General features: G+C 48.2%; 1 protein-coding gene across 1 annotated transcript in view; it reads left to right on the top strand.

The window, feature by feature from the left end:
• The first annotated feature begins 4,130 nt into the window (after nucleotides 1-4,130).
• LOC120903631 (homeobox protein invected) overlaps nucleotides 4,131-25,526 on the top strand; it is a 59,432-nt gene continuing 38,036 nt past the window's right edge. The window contains exon 1 of the mRNA XM_040313168.1: nucleotides 4,131-6,371. Coding sequence (XP_040169102.1) covers nucleotides 4,832-6,371 — 1,540 coding nt within the window. The 5' untranslated portion in view covers nucleotides 4,131-4,831. The remainder of the gene's footprint in view (nucleotides 6,372-25,526) is intronic.

Genomic DNA, 25,526 nt, shown 5'->3' with positions numbered 1-25,526 from the left:
GCGAGCGAATGATGCGGGATGTATTGTAAATATTTTGCCCAAAATAGACCTTTTTTGTGTTGAGGAAGAAACCGGCGTCTTGAAGGTTCTTTTCTTGCATTTATTTGATAATTTCGGTCGGTGTTAGGAGGAATTATAGACAGCTAAAATAGGATGAAGGGAATGGATGACAAAATAATGCAGGAGTTTATAAATATTGCACAAAAGAAGGGGAACAACATCAACTAGCAAAGAATCACGACTCTTCCCTGAGCGCGCGCGTGTGTAATGTATGAACAAGCCAACGGCAGCAGAGAACGCTCGCCAGAACGACAGCGGACAATGGCAACGTTCGACATGAAGCGCAAACAAATAATAAGCACAAAACATAATCATGCCACCTCCTCAATCCACCCAACGGGGGAAAACACACACGCGAATGCAACACAATGCAACACGATCGTTAAACGGGGAGATCCTCCCTGCCCTGCCGAGAGAGGATGCTTTATGCAAAATTCGTTAATCGAATTCATGATGTCGATTGGTACGATTGTAGGTGGAGAAGATGTTTCGAGAAGGGATTGTGTGCCATCCCGTGGATAATAAGCACGCTAGCAGTATTGGGTGGTGTTGATGCTGCTGCTGCTGTTGTGGAGGGCGAAACGAAAAGTCGCATGAAAGATCGAAAAGAAGGTGACAATGGGCAGTAACGCTCCCGCATTTTCCGCAACCACGTTATGCACGATCACGTTTCGCTGTTCAGTCAGGATTTGGTGGATTTTCTCCTTCTCTTCTTCGAGCTCCCTTTTCGTTGCCCGTTTCTGCTGTTTTATGTACACAAATTCGCAAGCTCCAAAAGGGAAAGGGAAGCGATATTTGATCTTTGCTGGAACGACAACAGAACCGAGCGGAAGGAAAAGCGGAGAAAACAAAAATGCAACTGGAAGGAGAATGCATGAAGAAGTGTTCTGTTTTTGGTTTAATTCAATTTGCCTCCGTTTCGGAGCAGTCGTCAAGCTGTCTATTGGTGGCATTATTCTTACCCTTTGGCCAGTGCTGGGGCCCCGGGATGGGGTTGAGCCTGACGCCCAACTGGCTCCCGAATACCGTACCCTGGCGAGGCCATGTTTGGTCTAATGAGGCAGAAATGGTTGTCAGGTTCACGAGGGCACACACACACCGACTGCACAATCCCTTCCCTTGCTGGTTGCATCTGCTTTGCGATCGATCGTGGCGGAGTTTTTGGGCCCGAGCGATGGTGACCTTACATGGGAACAATATGATCGATTCCTTAACGCTTGTTTGCCCGTTTGCGTTTGGTGGTGAAGGTGTTTTTGTTTGCGTGTTTTTTTTGTGTCAATTTGCATAGCGAGGAATTTGCGTGCTCCTGTAGCGATCGGAACGCGATTTGCATTTAAGCAAATTAAGGAAACATCAAATTTGATGGACATGCTGTGTGCGTTGGAGGGAATCGTTTATTTTTATCGCTGACTGGAAAGGTTAAAAAGAAGGGATAACAATGTTTTATAAACGAGACACTTAAGTGTTGTGTTATTGAACTATTTTTATATCCTTTTTATTGCGAACTTTTCTTTCCCAGCTGATGAGCTAAATTGATTTGAAACGATTTATTCTTTATCTTAATCGTTCCGCTATCAGCATGTCCATTGCAATTCTAGTGCACTTAATGAACGGCGGCCCCTGAAGCAACCCGCTGCTACTTAACATTCCAGCTCGCGTCTATGCTTCGGCGATAGCTTTCTTAATCTTTCCCCCAGTGCGAGCAATCCGTTGCAGTCGCTGTACTACATTTATCTGTAGCATTTACTTGCAGCTCGCTACAAAGGCGCAAGCAAAGAGGGGGGGAAGATTGCGGGCAATGGGCATTCCAAAAAGTCAAGCCCCAAAGATTCATCTCTCCATCAGACTCCATCGGCTTTGGAGGCTTTGGAGCAGCGAGGTCGGTCGTGACGACGATGTACGTCGACCCGTCGACGATAATTTAGTACCAACTGCGGGGCACACACACACACACACACACACATAGAAACAAGGGGGGCGAGATTGAAGGAGACAAAAAGCCGAAAGCAAAGCAAAAAGAAAGGAAAATCGCTACAACGCGGCAAAGTTGTGCACATGATGGTAATCATGATCATGGGCATGTTTTATCATCTTCGACATCGGTTCCTTGGGATGATTGCGTTGGGAGTAGTTGGTGGGAGCGGCAGGAAAGTAGGAAAACTCGGGACAAACACTGTTGAATGGAAATAATCGTACAAAAGGGGTAGCGCTTTTCCATGGGATGGATGGGAGGATGGATGAAGATGGTTGGTGGTGGTTGTGCTTGGCCGATGAGTGGAGCTCAAGTGTAGTTGGAACTGTTGGAACAACGACGCAACGACGTAACGACGCAAAGCAGTGGTTTAGTTTGTATTTGAACGTTGTTGTTTTTTTGCGCAGATTTGATTATCAATTTAGAGATGGATTTAATTGAAACTGGTTTAAAACGAATCTATCTTAATCGGTACTTTCAAAATAACATGGTTAGATTCGAATGGCTTCTATAGGCTTCAACATGACGTTTTTTCAACTATTTAACTGTTTCGCATAACTCCATAATAAGATTATTAGCCAAAGCATTAATTTTATTAGTAACTTACTAAACAAATTTCATTTTATATATTAGCAAAAATCAATTTTATAAGTTTTTAGGCACTCAAGCTTGTTTAATGATTTCAGCAAAAGCTTATTTAATGATGATTTTTTTAACGGATGTTTGCTGTTTGGTTTAACCCTCCCTTTTCCATGACAAAGAATGCTATCCAGATTTTCACAAGCTTTTTGTATCCGAATCAACAATCTCTCGCTATTTGATGCCTACAATCAGCAAACGATCGAAATCAGTAACAAGTAAAACGAGGTAATTTGAAACGTAGCCAGCGAAAAACCAAAACGAAAGAGACAGGAACAGCGACAATATGTATAAACACTTCATAATGCTTTGAGCAAATACCAGAGGGAACCTTTTTTTATTATTCCTCATTTCGACTGGCTTTAGCTTACGCTATGTATCCCCAAAAAGCTTTGAATCTCGTGCCTGGCCAATGCGATACATCCAGCAACAAAAGGGGTAAAGGAAGCGAGCGGCAGACACAAGGCAGAGCTCATTAGCCCGCTGGAGGACTCGCGGCACCGACACGGCTACGCCATAAAAGTCCTATTTACCATTTAGCTTTTCGTCGGCAGCGGCCGGTGTGTGGAAGCTTTAAAGTCAATTGCTAGCGGACGTGACGGGGGGGGGGGAGGGGAGGGAATGAAGAGGGGGAAAAACAGCACATTGAAAAAACATGATGCCCCTAATTGTAGTTCTGTTGTGCCTACGGTTTGTGCTGTGCCATCAAAAGGGAGGCGAGATTCTGCAGCGCCACCGCTTGAGCTTTCATCCCCAATGGGTGGAGGGGAAGGAGATGAAGAGCGGTAGCAATGATGGCTCAACATAAGAACTGCTACATAAAACAGGCGCAAAGGGAAAGAACGAAACACATAAGCGCTACACGGTGGAGGGTGAAATAAAATCGCACGCAACCCCTCCATAAAAAAACCCCATGTGGCGGTGTTTTTCTCCTTCCATCGAGAAGCTTTTATCATCGCATCGAACACAACAGTGTGCGTGTGTGGGTGCGAGATGATGCTGTCAAGAGTGGGGGAAATTGATTGAAGCTGGTGTGCTGCTGCGCATGTGTTGCTGCGGCCTGCAGCAGTGTGCGTATACACCGTGTGTGTAGCATAATTCCAATTAGAATTATGCTTATGCTCCGCCTCGAGCGGGCCGAAAACCACTCCTACCGAGCTTTGCGTACACGAGCGCACGGTGTGTTGGTGAGCTGCCCGCTCACTGCCCGTTTGTTTTAGTGTGTTGGATATTAATTTAATCCAACGCAAAGGGCACAATTGAAAGAGAAAAAAGGCCCGTCACCGTCGCACCGGAAAGAGAGCAGCCGAGCATGCGCGCGCACCGTGTGAGTTAGAGCGAGCGAGAAGCATTGTGTCCGCGCTGTGTTCGGCTGTCGGACGACGCCTACTACGGGCTGGTGCTGCTGCTGCTTGTGGGGATTTCTTATTGGAAACGGTCCTCAGTTGGCTCAAGTGTACCGCGATGGAACGACTGTTTTCGCGTTCGATTTTCGCGCTTGCCGGTACCACGCGCGAACAGTGTCCCCGCTTCCGTCCGGTCCCGTATCCCGTGCCATCCCGTAGCACCGTTTAAAGCCCTTTGCACCCTACTCCCCTCCCGCGGTAAGGGCTTTCCCACCGCTCGAAGGGAAACCCGGTGTGGTTAGTGCGGACCGACCGGTGGGACAAGAAGCACACGGCGACACGGCAGTGCGCGGGACAAACGATTAACGCGGTGTGCTCCATGCTACTTAGCTAATTTTCACCTTAACCGCGCCGATTTTGCGAGTGTTTGTGCGGTGTGTGTGTGCGTGTGTGCGATCATTGTTTAGTGTTTTGTTTTGGAACGTGACGAACACACACGGTTCCGGAAGGTTTGCGAGCATTAAGGGTGCTTTTGTACATGGAAAGATGCGATTGTGAAAATGTGGCTTAGAACATGTGTTCCGAGATTACAGAAATGTACTGGAAGAGGTGAACAGTGAAGTGTATGTGTGTGTGTGTGTTGCCAAATTGATTAAAGCATGAAGCGACGGTAGATGAGGGAATAGAACTTGCGAACAGGCACCAACAAGTAAACAAACATTCTAGTGGAAGGAAAGTGCGGATTTGTTGGCCTTTTCCACGCTGCGTCTGTAATGTATCTTGGCCAAACCCCCGGCAGTGGGTAGTTGTTACAATGGCCACCATAATGTCGCATAATTTACCCCTGATACCGCTTCCGCTGAAGGCGGGAGTGGCCCTGGCCAAGGCGAGCCTGATGCTGCCCGGTGCTGGAGCGGCCGGCGGTTTGCTGGGGCTTGCCGTGCCCCCGGAGTCGAGAAAATCGTCCGCCACGCCACCCGAGGCACCGCACGAAAGTCCCAAACTGCCGGCGGACGACGATGAAACCGATCGGATGAGCTGCTGCAGCGACGATAGCGAACTGTCCGTGGGCCAGGAGGTGCCGGATGATCTGCGTGCACCGCCAACCCTGCACAGTCCACCGGATGACTTAAGCAACGACTCATCCCGCTACTCGAAAGACACTCCCTCGGACTTGGAGTTTGCGGCTCGGCTGCAGCAAACGAGCATGCTGCGACCGAGTCCAACCCGCCTGCACGAAGAGTTCCTTCGCAATTCGCAGCTCTACGCCGAGGAGCTGATGCGCCAGCAGATGCAGATTGTAGCGGCCGCCCGGGGACTTACCATGAGCCCGGCCAAAGCGGCGCTCGGTGGGCTGCAGTCCGACCGTAGTCCAACACCGGGCGAACCGAGGATGGGCTTTCGACCGGCGGGTAGTGGCAATCGGAGTGATTTCTACCGCCAGGATGCATCCTCCCCAGGGGAAGGGGCAGGAAGCTTCCGCGGCATCCATTCGCATCTCAGCGCAATATCGCAAATCACGCAAAATCTCAACAGCGACCTCTCGAAGCTAACGTCACCGACGGCGTTCCGTACGTCGCGCGAAAGCTCCCAGTCACCTCCGTCGGCGGGGGCAAACCTTCACGGGCTGCATCAACTCCACCAGCAGCAGCAGCAGCAGCAGCAACACCAGCTGGCTCAGCAGCAGCATCACCATCATCAGCTAGCGCTGGCCGCACTGAACAACAACATTGCCGTGGCGCTGAACGACCAAAGCCTCAAGTTTAGCATCGACAACATCCTGAAGGCAGACTTTGGCCGCCGCATCACCGATCCACTGCTGCTGAAGCGAACTTCCAAGAGTGGCCAACAGCACCATGGGCCGTCTGGGGCGGGAGCAGCGGGCAGCAGAAAGCCGGCCAGCAAAAGCCCGTCGGCAATCGATCTCAGCGGTGGCGAGCAAGGTTCCTCCACGGCGACGCTAGCGCCCCTGTTGGCCGGTACGGGAAGTGGCGTGCCGTGCAGCATAGCGAGCGCACTGTCGACGGTGAAACAGTTCTGCACGGCGGTTAGCACGACGACGACCAGCAGCAGCAGGGCCAGTTCGGGATCGGTCAGCTCGGTCGGTTCGGTGGGCAGCGAGGACGTTAGCCCGATATCGCCCCTCTCGTCGACGGGTTCGCTGAAGGGTGCGGACCATCAATCGGGTGGCCAAGGTGGTGCGAGTGCAACGGGAGCGAATGGTGGTGCTAGTGGTGGTGGTGGAAGTGCTGGGTCCAGTTCCGGGTCTGGCAGCTCGGGATCCGGTTCCGGTGGGCCGATGGTGTGGCCGGCCTGGGTGTACTGCACGCGGTACAGCGATCGACCTAGTTCAGGTTAGTGTTCAATGCTTCAAAGTCCTTGGGGAGAAAGGGTCAAGCAAGAGATGTAAAATTGGTTAGAAAAACCTTGTGAGACTGCCTGTAATGTCTCACGATTCTTAAAACACTGCTTTTGGTGCTGCACTCAAACGATTGCCCAAACTCTAAACGATTTCTCATGCAATTGCGTGTAACCTCCGCCTCAATTCTGAGGAAATTCGTTGCTGACTTTGTGTTTTCTGACGCGACAGGAATTCTGGGAGCATTTCTCGGAATCACCTGCAGCCGTACTTCTCTGCACTGTCAAACGGTTGCATTGGGAATTTGTCATCAATTTTGACCGTTTGCTTGGCATTTCATTCGGGGGCATTGCGAGTTTGAACCGGCTTGTAGATGTCTCGTGGAACACCGAAAACGATCACGGTATTGCTGAAGCTTTTACAGACAAACTCAACATCCCCGGGAGAACTATTGGCATTCATTATGGTTGCGGAAATGCGATTGGAAATGAATTGTCCTCACCCTGCGGATGGAGAACACCATAAAAGAGTTGAAAGCTGGGCTGTTTATGGGCTATTTTGTTGGAAGAAGCCTAATTATGCGGTGCAGTTTTTGGGTCCGAACGACGTAGTGCTTCTGTTGTGCAGCATAAGAAAACACCAGTTGAATGTGTAATAGAGCAGCCAACAAGCGGGAAGGCTTAATTGAACCAGACATGTATCGCTCACAAGTGCAAAAACAAACGAGGTCAGTTTGAGAATTATTTTAATTGCCGCGCTGGACACACTCAAGACAAACGGTGTAGAAATGGTTTCTTGAAGTGGAGAAATAATTTAAAATGCATCTGTTGCTGGTTCCCTTAACGCGCAGCATTGTGATATATTATACATAAATCTGTTGCCTGTTCTGCAACAGGTCAAATGGTTAAACGGTTTGGGAAGCAAACCAGCTGGCAAAACTCAAACGGCAACTGTTTGTGAGTGTGCATTATTTATCAAATGCGTCTTACGATCGTTTGTTCCATTTGTTTTTTCTTCTCCAGCAAGAGAACAAAAAAGAGTCTTCCGATTTGTGTTGGTCGCTTTTTTGTTCGTTTTGATTTCTTCGCCTTCGCCGACGGACATTGTTTCACGCACCTTGAGAATGCGTTTCTTCCGGTATCCGGGCACTGCTCGAAGTAGGTTAGCCGAGACACGCGTGCATGTGTGCAATCTTTCCTTTCTACTCCGAAGATCACAAGACCGGGCGGCCGCACTGGTCGTGAGTGTTTTTGTGTCGATTTGTGTTTTTCTTTTGCTCGCTTTGATCGACTGCTGCCTCGTGATTCTGTTATCAATGGAACGGAATATTTGATTTGCTGGATGTGCTAGGTGCAACAAGGTGCAGTAGGGATGAATAAAAGGTTTCAGGGAGAACAAAACAAAAAACACAACCATACAAAGGAAAAGAAAGGGACTACATGATCGATGGGGTGGAAAAGAGGGAACTCACTACAAACTAGACAAACAAATTAAAACATGCAGCTACGCATACTGCATCGAGCAACACGCCATGCCAGGAGGGTCTGGCGAGGGCAATTAAGTGTGCGAAGTGGTACGAGCGGGTCTCTCCCTTTGCCTTTGTACGCAATGAACGCGAAAGAAAACAACCGCCCGGTCCTACTAAATACTGTGCCTCCATCCAATTGGAAATCGCGGCAAATCAAAGTTGCAGAAAAAAACAACAACAAACGATTGCATTCTCATGAGACACAAACAGGACCCGAACAAACGGTAGCCCAAACGATGTTGGATGATGGCGTGCGAATTTACACTATCTCTCACACTGACGCAAGGCAGCGTGAACATGGCCCCGTGCTTTCACCCTGGACCGAGACAGCTCGCAAAGACGCATCATTTAGCACGAGTGAACGCGGGTCACGATTTATTTTTCCTTTTGATCGTGCAATATGATATGCAAACCGGGGGTGGGGGGTAATGTGTGCAAGAAGCAAAAAGTGGGAGCAAGAGAAGAAAAAAAGTGTATCGTTATTATTGTCAATTTTGTCTTTTAGTTGTGGTCCGTACGCGTTGTTCTTTGCTGTAGTTTGTTACTATGTATGAATACTTAAAAATATGGAAAAAAAATGAAATAATTTTATTGGTCGGGAAAAATGGAAAACTTCACCTCTGCTCGGGGGTACTTACCGATTATTGAAATTAACCCAAAGAACCCCCAAGGAAAACGGCTCCTGTGTGCATGCTTATTTCCCTGTTTTTGCTCTCTCTGTCTCTCTCAAGTGTGTGAACAGCGCGAGAGTGAAAGAGCGAAAGAGACCCCTTGCCAATGTGCCGTTTGGAAAATTAAAATGTTTTATTTATGCACTGTGAAGCCTCGTTTACGAAAATGGAGCGGTGAGAAGGTATAGAAGGGAAGGGATTTGCCTCGCACCTTTTGCAAGGTGGTGGGGTCTGTTTGGACTCGGCAGTTCACGCGCCCCGGTCAAAAGAGTAATAATTTTCCCGCCTGCCACCTTTTGGGGTGGGGGGTTTGCAGTAAATGGTGCGGCGCTCAAGCACAAAGGGAAAAGCAGGTACAGTGTGGCCCAATCGATAGTGAGGAAATGGTACCGCTGGAGAAAGAAATGAGTTCGGTGGAATATGAATTTTCAGGATTATGTATACTTTACAATTACTTAAGATACTACTTAAGTAAACTAACTTAAGACTACTAACTTTCAAACTACTTAAGAGGGTTTGAAAGCCGTTTAAGTAAAGGAAAACTGTACTTTTTTATGAAAACATGGGGAAAATGTTAAATTTGTTACTCATATGTTCCCAATTTCTTCAATGGAACTCTACAGTGCTCAACAAAAATGCTTCTACACTTACCACTTACTATCGTTGTCATTTTATACTGCACACATTAGCACCTCAAATGCAACCAACCAAAGGTGTGTTTGTATAAGAAAGCCAGGAAGAAAAGGAGCGAAATGCCCAACACTACAAACGAAAACAAAAACGATCTCTACCGTTTTTGTTGTGCTTGCGCTAGGGCATTGAAAAGGCACACAACAACACAAGCTTCTCTAGGCCTCGGCTCGAAAAGTCGAAGAAAAGTGTGCGGATGGAAAACGACACGGTATTTCCTCGTTTAAAACCCTCACCACCCGCTTATCCCCTACCCTTGTTTCCCGTCCCCCCCCCCCACCAGCAAGCGAGACACGACGATTAGACGGCAGCTGACTTCATTTGTGAAGCCCGCGTGGAACACGTTCCGGAGGACATTGCGTGCCGTTCGGCTGCACAAAAGCGTCGCCATCTCGCTGCCGGCAACCCCTTACACCCTTCCGTTTTGCAGGGTAAGGGGAAGGGGTGTTGGAAAACGTGGCCGTTGCGTTTTTGTGTTTACCTCTTCCTCCTCTGCTCAGAAACACATACACACAGACACACAGACAAACTGAGAGCCACAGGAGCTCATGTTCCGGTGAGGTGGTAGCCCGCACTCGCCGTGTCCGTGCTGTCTGGCTGTCTTGTATGCAATTTTGCACTGCAACTGTTGTTGTTGTTGTTGCTGTTGTTGGATGCCGATGGTAGTGGACGCAATGGTTAGCGCGGGACCTGCAATCGACTGGGTCCGTCTAGTTTTGTGGTTTTCCATTCACAGCGGCTTTCCGCGCTGCCGCCGGCTCGAATGGCTCAATCGCACTTCCACGCACAAGATCCCGGTGAGGATGTCGATTGGAAATTTCATTAGCCGGAAAATAAATCATTCATGTGTCACCTTCTTGCCCGGCTTTGCAAAGAACGGGGGTTTCCTTCCCTTTTCCCTCGTGTTTCCGTTTTAATTGTCATTTATTGGGTCCATTTGTGGAAGTGGATGCAACGGTGTGCATCTGTGTGTGCGCCGATAATTCTGTCTCAGTTTGTGCAACGCCTTTCGATCGGTTTTCTGTGCCTTCGCGGTGGACAGGGACCCCTGCAAGCGAGCAGCAATTTGCATTTCTAAGGTAGTGCATAAACGTCAATCACAGAAGTCAGAAGCGCCCGGAATGGGGAGGAATGGGGCAGATTTGCTATCCAGTTTTGGATTTCGGGTAAACAGACAGGCAGGCAGCAATCGTGCCGATTGCGTTCGGTTAATTAGGGGAGGGCTAATGTATCGTGATCGATCGAGTGAATGAACGGGAGAAATTGCTAAATGACACTTGGAGGCGTAATGGTGGGCAGTGCGAGCCGATTGAAGCGGGCCGATATGTCACAACCTCGCTTCCAAGGTTTCGCTGTCTACGCTTTCTGATCGAAGAAGGCGATTTGCTGGACGAATGAGCGACTCCTTATTGAAAGTTCGGTGGTTCGGTTTCGCTTAATTAAGTTTCCATTACCTTATTAGTACGAATCCAGGACAAAGTTTCATTAAAATCGCGCACTAATATTACGTTTTTCAAGACTAACCATTAGTCACACTATTAGTGCCAGAGCGGAAATCGAACCATTTGGGCACGATTGCCAATACCGTTCAAAGTAATGCACCCGTGCATCATGGTCTCGGGACAAATCAAGTCATCCGCCCGCACACACACACTCGCGGAATTTCGTGCCTTTGAACCGTGCCGCACTCGCAATGCCAGTGCAACGATTGCAAAGCACCGAGCAAAACCGTATCAATTACAATATCAATTACATAAAACCTAATCACATTCAGCCTGCATCACGCCGTCGTCGTCGTCGTCGGTGATGTCGTCGTTTGTCGCCGTTTTGGTGTGTCGTTTGAGCGTAATTTACCGCCAATCGATCTGTCCGGCCGGTGGGCCGACTGCTGCATGCCCAGGGTGGAAATGCCATGCCAAAGTGGTTGAGCGGGGCGGGCTGCTCTTTAGCGCTCGCGCGCGCGCACTCTTGCTCTCTGATCAAAAGCCTCCGAAGCCGCCAAAGCCTACCGGTGTTACGGTTGAGGGTTGGAAGATGGGAGGTTTGGTTTGTATTGCGGCACACGGCAGTAGCTTCGTTCGTCGTCTTCATCTGCAGTATCGCGTTCTTGCGAGCTGCGAGCTGATGCGATTAGATGCAATCCGCCATGCCGACATTCGGGGACCGAAAGGTGCAATAAAAGTGCAACCATTTCGGATTGATTTCGATTGATGCATTCCAGCTGGAGTAGAGTTTTGTTGTTCCTCTTTCCACTTCTTAAAAGCGTTAGATTTATTGGAGTCAGTGGCCTCGTTCGCTATTGGGGCTGGGGTGAAGTGGAAATTGTAAATAATCGATTCCGTTGGCTCACTCAGGCCGGAGTGCTCAACTTCCCTCAACCGACGGATGAGTTTGGCACAGTAACCTTCCCAGCGGGGGAGGCACGCTAGGCAAGCGCATGAACATTGGCGCGAGTTAATAGGAAGGTTAATTCAATCATCAAACTGTGCAGCAGTCGGGTCGGTCAGACGCAGTGAAGCTCCTTCTGTACAACGGAAAGCATTTGTTCTTGCCTGATGAAACACAATCACAGCGAAAGCCACACACCAGAGTAAAGAAACTGGCGACGACAGCAGAGCAAGAAGCCGCAGCAAATCGAGCAGATTATCTGTGCGTCCCGGTGAGTGGTTGAATGCTACTACATCGCCAAAGCTACTGCCTTTGGGTCGCTGGGTGGTTGGCCAGTCGTCCGGGTCTGGTAGTAAACTTGCAGTTTAAACAAGGTAGCTCGGGGGAGTCCTCCAAAGTCGTCCAATGGCGTGAACGTTGCGTGAAATTCGCGATAAGAACTCAACGCCATGCGGGAAGTTCGTTCTGTTGCAGCCGAAACGCAATCGTTGCATTAGGACGGCCGATTGCCATCACTGGTAGGCTCCTTGCTGTGCTGGTACAGGTGGTACAGGTGAACCAACCTGACCGATTGACGCGCCGCGAGCGTTAAAATGTTGATTTGTGTTTGAGTGTGATCTGGCGCTCGCGATAGCGCTCTTTGTCTGGGGGTGGGTGGAACGTGCTGACAAGTCGCCATTGTTTAATCCAATTTTTATGTAACAACATGAAACCTGTGCTGTGGAGCAAATTATTCGATCCGGGATGAGATAAATGAGGAAAGTAAACGAACTTTGCGGGGTTATGAAAAGCTTCATTTAAAGCTGTTTAATGTTAACAGCTCGTTCTAATTGGCCGCGAGTCCAAACAAAGCCTGCTGGAGATAAGATAAGAGATTGATGCGTTTATTTGTATCAAATTATCTTGCTTCGTATAGTTTATACAACTTTATGGGTCCCAAAATGGTCCACTCCTAGGTTGCATCGGAAGCAACCGTCCATCCTGCCCGCAAATAGTTTAAACTATTCCATCATACCCGCTTAATGGGCGCTTACAGTTTCGCGATAGACTCGCGCGGGACGGCAGATTAATGACCACCGACCCGTCGTGACGTATCATAAAACGTTCCACCAGCTTGAATTAATTCATTTAGCACACAGACCATCGCTAAAGGCACTCGTAGGCCGCCCGCGTGCATTAAATTACGATTTTTCATCGCTCACACTCCTTGCAAAACCGTGGCATTTTGATACCTGACGTCGGGCTGGACGCTAATCTTATCGCACCTGTTTCATGAGCTATGCTGCTCCCTTCCGAGACCCGGAGTTATGATTTTCCTTCCCGCACTCGTTTGCGCTATCTGAACGTTTTTCATTCGCAGATCACATTTTTTATCGACTTATCGCTCGACTGTATGTGCCTTTTTGTGTCACTCGCTCCACGCAGGGACACTGGTACACTGGGTTCCTTTCTTCCGATCCTCGCCGCATGCTTACCTACCTGAACGGATTGTGTGTGTGTGTGTGTGGTAATTAATTGGTTGATGAATTAATTAAACCGCGCGAGACAAACGCACTGGCCGGCTCTGGTTCCAGTAATGATAGGATGTTAGTGGCGTCACCCTCCCCAGTAGGGCCTGACCACGCATCCTGTGTGTGTGTGTGTTGGTACGGTGCTTCCGCTGCACACATTAAGATTAATTATCGATCAATCATGCATCTTGGTGGTGGTGGTGGTGGCAGTAGCGAGGTGTACGCTGTGATTGCAAACGCAACGGGAGTCGTCAATTAAATCGTCATGTACTTGTGAAGTGCACTTCCAGCTAATATGTCGTCGCAAGCCCCAGCATCTTCGAGGTGTGTTGGGCGAGAGGTAGATTGAGAGAGGGCGAAAGGCAAAGAAAAAGGAACAAAACGTACTAATCAACTTGCGAAAGGCTAATAGATTGGATGGAATCTTTCGACTGTGCTAATCAAGCAGCGATCATAAACGATGCGTCTGCGGAGTGATGCGATTGATTATGATTAATTTATGACACGAAGGCTAGAAAACTAGACAACTGAAAGACCCAAACACTAGCCCGGGTGTCATAAACCGGCGGTCTGTTTGTTTGGTGGGCCTGTCTAAAGGGGATTTTGATTTGGGGTTTAATGAGCAGATGAAGCTTTTTTTTGGAGGAAATTTCGTTTTACGGTGTGCATGTGTGACTATCCGCTCTACTCGCTTTGCAGTTAGTGTCGCTCTCTTCGCTTCCCGAAGGTGCTGAGGTGTGAAGGGTTTTTTTTTTATGGCACCTTGGAATGTTTATGGTCCTCGGACCTTTTCCCGCTCTGTGCGGTATCGTTTTGTCTTTGGATGAACTCTCCTTCTCTATCTCTCTCTCTGTCAGTCTACACCAAATGCACCACTCCACGCTCGTGATAGAGGAAAAGAGAAGCAAAAACGCACAATAAAAACAACAACAAAAAAGTCGAACACGCAAAAAAGGAGAGCAAAAAACGCGCGTTAAAACGGTTCCGAGACGGCAAAAAGGCAACGACAAAACATATCTCCAACCGACCACCCACCGTGTGACCACCCAGCAAGGATATGGATGACGCCGTCAGCATAATTTCGGCATCCGTTTTCGGCCGGCGAGCGCGCACGCTCTAATCGCTTCGTTTATCATAATCCACCGATCACAAATGGTTCGAACCGGGGGCTACCCTGGGAAATCGAACGGGAAAAGGAAAGGATGGATGGGGTCTGGCTCACACAGCGTACATGGAATGACATCCACCCAGAGGTGATGCGGCGAGAATGGACACGAAAGACACAGTAAAAGGCAGGACAATATTTGGACGGGAATCGGGAAACGGGAGGGAGAGAGAGAGGGAGAAACGCTAGCAAGATAGGGAAAATACCGTAACATTGCCAGCGGGATGTGCCCAAAGGGGGTTGCTCTGTTGTTGTCGTTGTAGTTGGGAAGTAAGTTCTCGCCTGCTCCGGGCTGGCGGAAGAGTTCTTCACTGCACCTTGGCGGGGTGAAACGTTCGTAGAGGGAAGCATGCATGTTGGTGCAATTATTTTCCCCAAATTAATTATGCTGTACAGCCACCCATTGATCTTATGATGTTATGATCACGAACATTCGTGCTTGATCCGATTAATTTTTGGTATTTTTTAATCTGTGTGTTTGCGAGCGGGAATTAAACTTTTAATGGAAAATTGCATGTTATAATGGCTACCTCGCTCGCGCTCTTCCAGTCACTTATCAATCGTTGAGGCGAGAATGAGCCTCGACACGGGAACGATTGACTGTTGTTCCCTCTATTTTGGGCACGAACTCGTTCAAGCGCGCGTATAAATTATGTCATAAAGATACACATAATTCGGGCAAAGACGACTTAACTGACCTAAAGGAATCGAGCACCAAACCAAAGTGCTCAAACGAAGAGCACGAGTGAGCAAGCCCACTGATTGAGCCGACGGTGGAACCAGAACAACGGTGCCAAGCTGCTGGTACTGGGTTAGTTTCTTCTCGTGTTTGCTTCACCGGTCAATTCTTTGGCTCGCTCGGCTTATCAATGAAGTCTCTGGGCTGGTTGGACCTTTCCAACCACTCCTGCCCTGTTGTCTGACTCCGAATCCCCGCCGTTTGACTCCTCGGTAGGTCTCGCTGTGGTTTTGCCCACCCACCCGGCACACTTTGAAATTTGTCACTTTTTGTGCGTGCTTTTGATGCGATGGGTACGTGACAGTTTCGGGGCTTTGCTAAGTGAGACATAAAACCAGGCTCGAGTTTGGTGCGGTTGGGAGACGGTTGAGAGGGAGAGAGAGGAGTAAAGGCGAACGTAAAGAGGCTGAAGTGGCTTAAGAAAGGTGGAATGTGGTTTTAGTGAAAATGAAATTGAAAGTAAGCAATGGAAAGGGAAGGTAAAAGAGAGGTAAAAGAGGTGAAAAAGAAACAACAAAAAACATTACACAAAAGCTGGTAATAACAGTTAAAGAGCAATTCTAACGCACACAATAGGAAAAGATATTAAAACAAATAAGCTTATATAGGAAAAAGAGTCTAATTAAAAAGCTACAAAACGCGCACAATAAGAACTAATAAATCGAATGAATAATTCAACGTAGTGCGTAATGTCTCGGCGTATAGCCTCGGTGTGTGGCAAATTTCCCAGTGCTCTCCTGTGGCGCACGAGATATTATCTGCTCAGGTCCGTTACACTCCGCAAATGATTCATTTGTCAATTACCGAATGCAAAGCACCCCTTCAACCCTTTTTGATGGGAACTCCTCGGACAGAGCGGGAAAACGGAGAGAAAGAGAGATGCCCCTCCCGAAACAAAGTCGAACTAAAAACCTTCTCGAGAAAGAAGCGACTGCCCAAACGGATGACGGGTCGGGCCCGGAATGTATGCATTTTAAGTGCAGTTCCTGAGTGACTCCAAAACCCATCTGTAAGAAAAAAAAACATCGTTTTCATGGGCGCAAAGGGGACCTTGCGGTAACGACCCTTTCGGGTGTGTGTGTGTGTGTCGGGTGTGAGCCGTTTTTGGCGGGAGGGAGAGCAACAAACAGGAGAGAAAAAAATACACACACAAGGGAGATTCCCTGTGCGGATATTACGGCAACAGGAAGCGAAGGCAGCAATGCATCAGTCCCCGGAGCACGAGTGAGTCAACGTACTGAGGCGGACGCACGGACCTGGAGGACCACCCAGGTCGCGCACTTGGCAATTGCTTCCATGTTGCAGTTTTTGACGAACTTCACAAGGGGGGGAATTTGCGCACAGACCTTTTGGGGGACGCTTGCCTGTTCTCGAGGTCGTGTTTCGAGGACAGGCAAACCCCTAGCCTTAATGTGTGTGTGTGTTTTGTTTGTGTGTCTGTATTTTGGGTCGGTTCCTCAATTTTACGAGTGCCTTCACGGTTGTTCGGAGAATTGGTAACGGGGTGTTTTAATTTGCGCTATTTTCCGCATAATCCGGTGGCAGCTTTGGAGCGAAGGAGTGCCGTTGGAGGGTGCTAAGGATTTCTGGAGAAGTGACACTCATTTGCTTGTAAGGCGAAGGACAACAGGCAAAACCACCGGAAGAAAATTAAACCCGCATTATTGGGCGTGTTGAAATAGAGCAAGCAGAAGCAGTGCCAATTATCACACATAAATCCGGTTCGAAGGACCAAATGTTACAGTGACGTTTCGGTTGAATGTAGGTTAAAGTGCAAATTTGACCCTTTACGACGACGCGATCAAGGGCTTCGAAGCATTTGATCACCTTCAAAGTCTTCCTGATTGCGTTAATTAGCTGAATGTGAAGAATGTTTGTGAAATGGCTCATAAATAAGCAAAAGATTAATGCCATAATTGAACAATGCGACATTGAAATGTCGATCGGTGACATTCGATCTAGCAAAACGATCGCTAACACAATGCATTGTCAATAAGATGCTGTACTGTGCAAATCGATATGAGTGTAAATGTGTCTTAGCCGGTTCATTCCACTCGTTTGAGCGGCTAATCACTCAACGTACAGGCACGTTAAAGCTCCTCCAACGATGATCACGCGATGATTGCGTAATCTCAATTAAAACTGTTTCGCTAGCCGTACCGTACCGTATTGCGCGTTTCCCAGGGAGTTTAGATCGAGAAGATCCCATGCTGCCGGTGTCGACCGTGATGTCCGTGGAGCGGATTTACCGTCCAAATGTAGCACGGTAGCGACAGAACGTTATAATTTCATCATTACCTGCTAATGGTCGGCGCACAGTGGACCGACCGGGTCAGAGATTGCCTCGCCAACTCGTTACTGCATTTTTCCGCGGTCTCGCGAACTCGCCAGCGTACATCAGTTTTAATCGTGCCGTGAAAAGTGGCCGCCGCACCGTGTGCTGTGCGCGAAAATGCCACGACGTGTTGATGCGACGATGATTAATTCACGTTTTCTAATCCATAAATCATTGGCTAGAAGCAGCTGACGAGGGGGAGAGCAATGGCGGGGGACACGAACGATCGTAAAAACCCGTCGCAATTGGCTCGATGCTCACGATGCACGGGGAAAATGGCGTGGAAAATGCGAGAAAATGCGAGTGCACACGTGAGAAGGATGTGTGTGTGTGTATGTGTGTGGGTGTGTGTGTGTGTGTGTGTGTGTGTGTGTGTGTGTGTGCTGAAAAAAAACACACACCATTGGCACATCCGGTGTGCGGTGTGCGTGCAACGGAGTGGTCGTCACAAGCGAGCACCGATCGCGCAAGATGATGATGATGATAATGATGATGATGGTGGAATAATTTAATAATTGCAACCGTCTGTAATTAAGTGCCGCCTCCGGGATTGGACGGGATTGAATTGCTCAATCGTGGTGGCGGTAGCGGGCAATATATATATAAAAAACACGCTACTCAGGCCTTCCGTTTGCCTGGTTGGGTTGGGTGTTGTCTGAGGCCTTTTTGTTTGTTTGTATTGTCGATTTTCCACACCGCTCGATTGATGCTCGTACGCGGATCCGGTTCCGGGCTGTTATTCGGCATTGACGCCGAGCGGGGATTGCGATAAGCCACAGTCGTGTCCGTGTCCTCGTCGGCGTCCGCGCGCGAGCGCTCGCCCGCGTGATTAACAATTCTAATAACAGGTGAGATCACCTGCGGTGCTGCTGTGACAGGTCCCGTGAGTAGGCCGGCGTGCCTAGCGGATGTTTTAATTGAAAATCGACGTCTAGCTTCGAAACCGAATGCCGATGATTAATCTATTAGCTCGCGAAGAGGAGGGAGAACCGTTTGATCGATCGTGCGCCAGTCTGGTTGACATTTCGTGTTTGCTACCGGCTCGTGTGTGTGTGTGCGTGTGTATTGCTGGTTGTGGTGAGTAAAATATGCGAATTGGTAGATTCATAGTGCTGCCTGGGGGACAGTATGGCTGCGGCAAGTGCATGATTCAGCTCGTCGAGATGAAGAGGGGCGAATCTTTGGTGTTGATTGAAATTAATAATCTTGTCGATAAATTATCCAAAGACCCGGGGTCCCCCAGCTTGCTGGCAATCGTATCGTAAAGATCTTGATTAAGCAGATACAATCATCACGACTTTGTACGCATGCCAGGCGTTTTAAAAGACTTGATTAGACTGTTGAGTGCAGTGAGGCACAATTTATCATTAAGTCTGTGCGTTTTTATGCAACCAAAATTCCTCTTCAATCGTAAACATAAAGCTTAAGTAAAGATTCATGTTTCGTATGGTGCGTCCTTGGGACCAAATTTAACTACCACCTAGAGGACGGTTTTACATATTGTACACTTTCCACCGAACAAACAAAAACAAGACAAAGTGCACCCTGACAACGCTAATTAACATATGAATCAAATGTTGATCGCTCTGACGTACGAGTTTAATGGGCTCGACTCATAAAAAGTGACACGAAGCTATGTACCGTATGGAAGTTGCAGCATGGCGAGCATGGAACGAGCGCGACGCTCTAGGGCCAAAGGCGGAAAGGCAAAACACAAACGGGGCCTGTATGGTGAAATGCACTTGAACGCACTGCACTGCATCGTCCACGGGCACAACTTGCGTACACAGAGTGCATTTCGCGTCGTATTCGTGTTCGCAATGGTCTTCCCTCCATTCTTCGGCCTATGCACTTGGCTCTGCCTTGGAGTCCACACGGCTTCGTGGGTGGTCTCGGAGTTGGAGCGTAGCGTCGTTTTTCATCCTGCTCGCCTTTGGCACGGGAAAAAGGAACGGAAGGAAGTTTCGCGTACCGCGTACCGAGCAACGAACGAATGTGCTAACGATGCCCAATGTCAAGCCCTGATGGCTCATGGCAAACGGGGAACGAGCGGGCTCTCCCCCTTCAATCGCTGCTTCCTCCTCTTTCCATTTTCAAACTCATTTCAGTCATATTTGGACACGAATTGTCATAATACGGTTAGATGCAGAGGGGTATGATGGGGTGGTAGTGCACACTGTCATATTCACCGACACATCGGAACGATCACTCACGCATGCAATTCGACACACACCGAAAGCTCGCCGGGTTTTTCGGTACGTTTTGCATCCGATCATAACTATGCTGTTTCATGACTAATGCTGTTCGCTCGTTAGCCTTCATCCCTCTTGCCCCCTGTTTTTTTTTTCCTCTCGCAACTTTCTCACCACCATTATCAGCTCGGACTCGATATCGTGTGTCGAATCGAACGAACTGCTGCTTGTGTGCGCTGCTTCTCTCCATTTCCGCTGGTTGGGCCAGGTCATTTTTCGCTTCACTCTCGAAAATTGAGAATTAATTTATTGCCGAGTTTTATGCTCGACCGTATCATGTTTTAAGTGATTCTCCTCCTGTGTCTCGCTGCCTCATATGCGATCCTGTTGCATCGCCTGTTTCGGGAGGGTTAAATGGAGTTCAAAGTGTTTGGAGGGGAGTAATAAAACAAAAATTCATTCATCGCGATTTTGCATGCACTTTGGAAGTGGAAATGAAACCATTGCGTTAAATATAAATTGTGTAAAGACGTTATATTTTCTTCTTCTTCTTTGGCTCAACAACCGTTGTCGGTCAAGGCCTGCCTGAACCACTAGTGGGCTTTGGCTTTCAGTGACTAATTGATTTCCCCCCATAGCAGGATAGTCAATCCTACGTATGGCGGCACGGTCTATTTGGGGATCGAACCCATGACGGGCATGTTGTGAAGTCGTACGAGTTGACGACTGTACTATGAGACCGGCAATATTTTAAGATACTCTTAATGTAAAAAAAGTATTAAAGTTTTGGAAAAGTTTGCCATTGAATATGTATTTTATTTTTTAAACAAAACAACACATTGGGCACAACAGCAAGACTCATAAAATACAACCCTAACCCCTACCTCAATGCTTAAGCCACAGTGCTAATAACAATGGCAGTCGGCAACCTTCACCACGCCCCAGCGCCCCAACCTCGACGAACAACTGCAACTGCAAGCGGAGCATAAAAAATAATCTTCTTTAGATTGAAATGTCAAAATATTGTTTTTTATGAGTCACACACCGTCACCCGTTCTCCGTTCCGTTTTGTCTGTGCTGGCCGACGGTCGGTCGGTCGGTGTCTTGTCGTTTCGGTCTTGACGGGTCCCTCCTTTCGTCCCTCCCGCCTGCTTATGCCTGACGGAAGGTACAGCAAGACGCTTTCGGGCAGTGCGCGTTGATCTTTCCAGTGCTGTCGGGAACTATTCCAAAGTGTGTTTGTGGTTCCCTGCTTTTCTATTCAACCAAAAGTGCCAAACTTTTCTTCCAAAACACTCGAAAGAAACATGACCCCGAACCCCAGCCGTGCGGAGCGGGGCGGGATTGAGCGCTTTTTCGGTAGTTTCGATTTGGTGTGAAATACAATCGAAAAGAAAAACAGACATAAACCATTTAGGAAATGATTTATCCAGATTAAGAACGCAAACAGCGCAAACCCGCAAACCCCTGGCCCACATCCCAGCGAAAGGTGGTCACAGACGCAGCGGGAGCGTTGTGCAACACGCAAAAGGACAGTGTGTGGTGAGCGAGAGACACGGCCGGAGAGGTGGACGGCACACGGAACAAGATACGGACGTTATTGCGGGCATAAAACGAATGAGAACGGACATAAGAACGAGATAAAGACGCACATCAACCGAGGACACCCAGCAAGTTCGCGTTGGGTGATCCGAATATGGGTTTGAGAGAGAGACTTTGGTTTTGCCGTCTTTGGCTGGCTGGACTTCCAATGTCCCTTCCCTTCCCTCGCAGGCTGTCGCGGCTGTTGTTGTGTCAGTGGAGATCGCGATCGCACACCCGCTCGCCGGAGCAGTAGGTCGACACAGTGGGCTCAGCGGCGCGAAAGGGAGCCACTGAGCTGGAGAGAAGGAAAGAGAGATATCATTGACCAAAAGAAACAACTCCCAGCAGCCTTCGGTCCTGCCTTCCATCTGTACGAGAGCCGCGGACGGTTTAAAACGAAATGTTTGTCACACGACAATGTAACCCGACAGGCACCTTCTGGCGCGCGCGTGTGTGTATACATGTCCGCCGCCTCTTGAACCGTCGGGGGAAGTCGGGGCCGAGCATCTTCGGACCTCGGAATTGGAAGGTTTAGATGATTAAGATGTTACGAACGGTTTTAGATGATCTTCCGGGATAGATAAATAAAGTCTCTGCGGGATCGCACCGAAGATCTGATGGGTGACGAAGTGGGGTAGCGCATTAAGGTTTTAATAGAGGACGTGAGGGATGAGAAAGGGAGAATCAACGAATCAAACGATGAAGTGATTCGATGGGAGGTCGAGAGAAGAGGCATCATTCATGGAACTATTTGGGGAATTGATTTGATGGGAGTTTTGGGCTTTTATTTGATGAAGTTACGAGTAACGACGAGTGAGCCCAAGTACTTCAATGGTGTGTCCAATGGTTGTGTGAGTTGGTTTGTAGAATGATTCATACACCTTCTGATGTCAGGGGACAGAAATTTCCTATCGATGAGTTACTGACTCCAGTTCCAATATCCAATACCTTCAGCTCATAGTCATAGATCAGCTGTCGCTTCCGTGCCGTGCCCTCCCAGGTTGCTGGCTTATGCGTGGCCCCTAGCAAAACGCGACAAAAGCTCTCCCATGCCGTCCCGTTGGACCACCGACAGCGAGGCAACTGTCACGCATAAAAATTGCTTAATAATCTACGCTCCACCGTCCTTGCAGGCGGCATTGTTTTCCTCCGTTGGCGTGGTGCGTCCTTCCGTTTCTGTGCTGAGCTCGCACCGATTAGCCAATCACTCCGAGGTTCAGACGGGTTGGTGGATGAACTGCCTTGCGTATTGCGCTACCGGTTGCGTTCGCCAAAACTGTGCGCCTCATCGCCGCTGAGGGACAGAACCCAACCGAAGGGGACAGCTGAAACAAAATAAAGCTGAATAATTTATCGACCTCAATTGGTACCGCGTTGGTGTTGTGTTTGGAGTTAAGCAAAAGTCGCTGTGTCCTGGAACTGCTCAGGACGGGTCGTTACCGTGGTACAGAGCTATTCCCAACCCTGACCTAGCATTGCTGGATCTGGAAAGCGTTTTTTTTTTGCAGCTTTAATTTATTGATGGCAACACGTAAGCGAAAGAGAACGTATTGCGAACAGTTTGAGGGTCGCAAAAATTACTGTAATATCAAAATAATTTAAAGTTTAAAATAAATTTGCCCTATTTTATATGTATTCTGCCCTCGCCAACTGCCCTCCTATTAGCGGTGCAAATGTCAAACACATCAGCGGCTGGTGGTTTTGTGGTTAGGCGTTCGTTTCTAAATTTAATTAAACCACATCGGCAAACCGCATCGACGAATTCCGCTTTCCGTTTTCTGTCCACCCGTTTGGCAGTTGGCAGTTTGGCAGGGACGGCTGCAGATTGCTGTTAATAATCGGGCAAGTTCGGTTGGTGGGAGACGCCGCTTCACGGATTCGATGGCAAGATTTATGCGTTTTTAACAAGACTCAAGGGTGTTGAGAGGAAATCGTACGCCGACAATGGGACGCTAACTGCAGCAGCTGCTGCTGCACTTGCCCCGTTCAATGGCCCCCAACTGGACACACTGAGAAGGGGCACGAGTTAGCGAGTGAGTAATGGATTTATGCGATTGTGGCCACCGACGGTGGCAAGCGAATCATTAACATTTCACCGTCGATTGACTTGTCGCCTGGATGGCCGGAGGGTCCAAGTTGATGGCAAAATAATAGAATCGATTCTAATGGACTCTCGTTTATTTCTTCTTTTTGCAGGTAAGACCGGACGATTGGAAACATCAGATGAGCTAGGCGGACGATTTGCAGCATGGAGTAAGAAATGCTGGGGGAATAATTAGAATAATATTTACGAATCTACTCAATCTGTCATTTGCCTTTCCGGCCAGTTTACTCTCTAATTGAATCGAAGAGTGTCCCTTGGTCGTGATGATGGGAAGCAATTTATATTTATGACCCTCTAGCGAAACCACAAATTGGCACATTTCAGTCGGATCGATCTTGTTCACCCTATTTTGATAGGATTTAAAACTGTTTTACTTTCAATTCCTGGGATATAGTGGCATCTCTTGCATGCTGAGCGGCTTTAGGACCTTCAGATTTCATCAATTGCTTCTGTATCTGGTTTGTCCATTTCCCACATGTGTACAGATGCAGATGCGCCACACTAACCACCACCGTTACGGCTGTTATTGCTGCTGGTGATGATGGTTATTGTTGCTGCTGCTGCTGCTACCCTTCTTTTCCCTCCTGCTTGGGATGGGATTTGCAACTGCATTGATATTGCGGAGAGATTCTTCGACAGGGCCCTGTTTTCACATCAAACTGCTGTTGTTATCCGTCCAAGATATAGATCACCGCAAGAGGGGCCGGAAGGGAGAAAAGCGCAAAGATGCGTTCGTTATGCGGGACTTTGATATTCGGTCATTAGGGAAGCTAATGACTTGTAATGATAATGATGAGGTTAATTACGATCGATCCAGCGATGGGTCGGTAGAACGAAAAATCTGGTACACAATGTCTCTACCAGCAGTCAAATCCGGTCTGGTTGCAACATATGCTGCTCGGGCAGGAGAGAGAAAAGCTGGAACCTCTCTCACTCTTACTCTCCACACTACAGACTGTGTAATGAAGCAATTTTTGCAATTGAAAGATATTTCTGATGCACAAATGATACTTCAATGTGGAGATAAAGAAAAGAGTAAAACAGGCTTGAATCTTTGTCGGTCAAGCCAAACCTTGAAGGTCATCTCGGAAAGTTCAAAGGATAAACCTGATGGAAAGGGATAATATCTTGTTTTTCTTTTATCTCGTCAATCGATGACTTTCATTACGAGCAGGTTCGTATCAGCCAACCAACCAATACGTGATGATATTATGTACCGCTTTTTTGCTACCCGATAAGACCCGATCGTGTGTGGGAACGGGATAAAGTCAGCCCCCTGTCACAACCTAGACGCGGTTGGAAAGTTGGAGCAAAATAGCTGCACGAGTGCACGAGCGATCATGGTTTTCGCGAAACGAAAGTGGCAAATGACAACCGTTTTGCGAAAGAGCGTTCAATTGCATTCGTGTGCGTCCATTACGTCCGCACAGTGCAAGTGCAACAAACCGACCATGCATTGGCAGTGCAACAAATCGCACACCACCAGCGAACGTGAGAGCATTTCGGCATCGCAGCTGCTGCAGAGTTTGGTGCGGGTTTTGTAGTAGTTGCGGCCGTTTTTTGTTGTATCCGCGACGTTCCGAGACGTCAACCATCAAGCCCCCACCGCCTGTTTTTTTTGTTGCTCCACTCCCGTTTTTTTACTGCATGCACTTCGGTCGGCACACACAGGTTGTGCACCAACACAGCCGAGCGAGCTCACGAGCGGGCGCGCGCGCGCGCATGTGCAACGAGAGCGCAAATGCTAGACCGAAACGACAAAATGTTGCCCTTCTTCGGGGTGTCCGGCGCTTGACCATTTTGGGAAGCGGTTAATGTTTGGATTCTGCGCGATGATTATTGTTTAATGGTTTGGAAGCCCAGGCCGGAGGGGGCTTTTTGTCGTGTGTGTGTGTGTGTGTGTGTGTGTGTGTGTGTGTGTGTGTGAGTTGTGCAGGAACGGATCTGACATTAACCGTAGCTGCAATTAACCAACGGAGCGCTAGAGGCAACAATGTTGACCTAGCAAAATGTCATTCGGGAGCTAATGAACATGCACTAATGGGCGGTATTGCTGTTGCCTCGTGTAGATGTCCACCGAAAGCGATGAGTTAATTATTATTTACCTCATTTTCAAGACATTATACCGCTTTTCAAGGTTTCTGTAAGCGTTTTTCCCCATTAATGAACTGATACCAGTGTCAAGTAAAATTGATATTTTATATGTTTCAATCAACAAAAGTCTGAATTGTATATTATTTTAT

The sequence above is a fragment of the Anopheles arabiensis genome, chromosome 3 (assembly GCF_016920715.1).
Source record: "Anopheles arabiensis isolate DONGOLA chromosome 3, AaraD3, whole genome shotgun sequence".
NCBI classification, from domain to species: domain Eukaryota; kingdom Metazoa; phylum Arthropoda; class Insecta; order Diptera; family Culicidae; genus Anopheles; species Anopheles arabiensis.
This window is presented reverse-complemented; position numbering and strand designations above follow the sequence as displayed.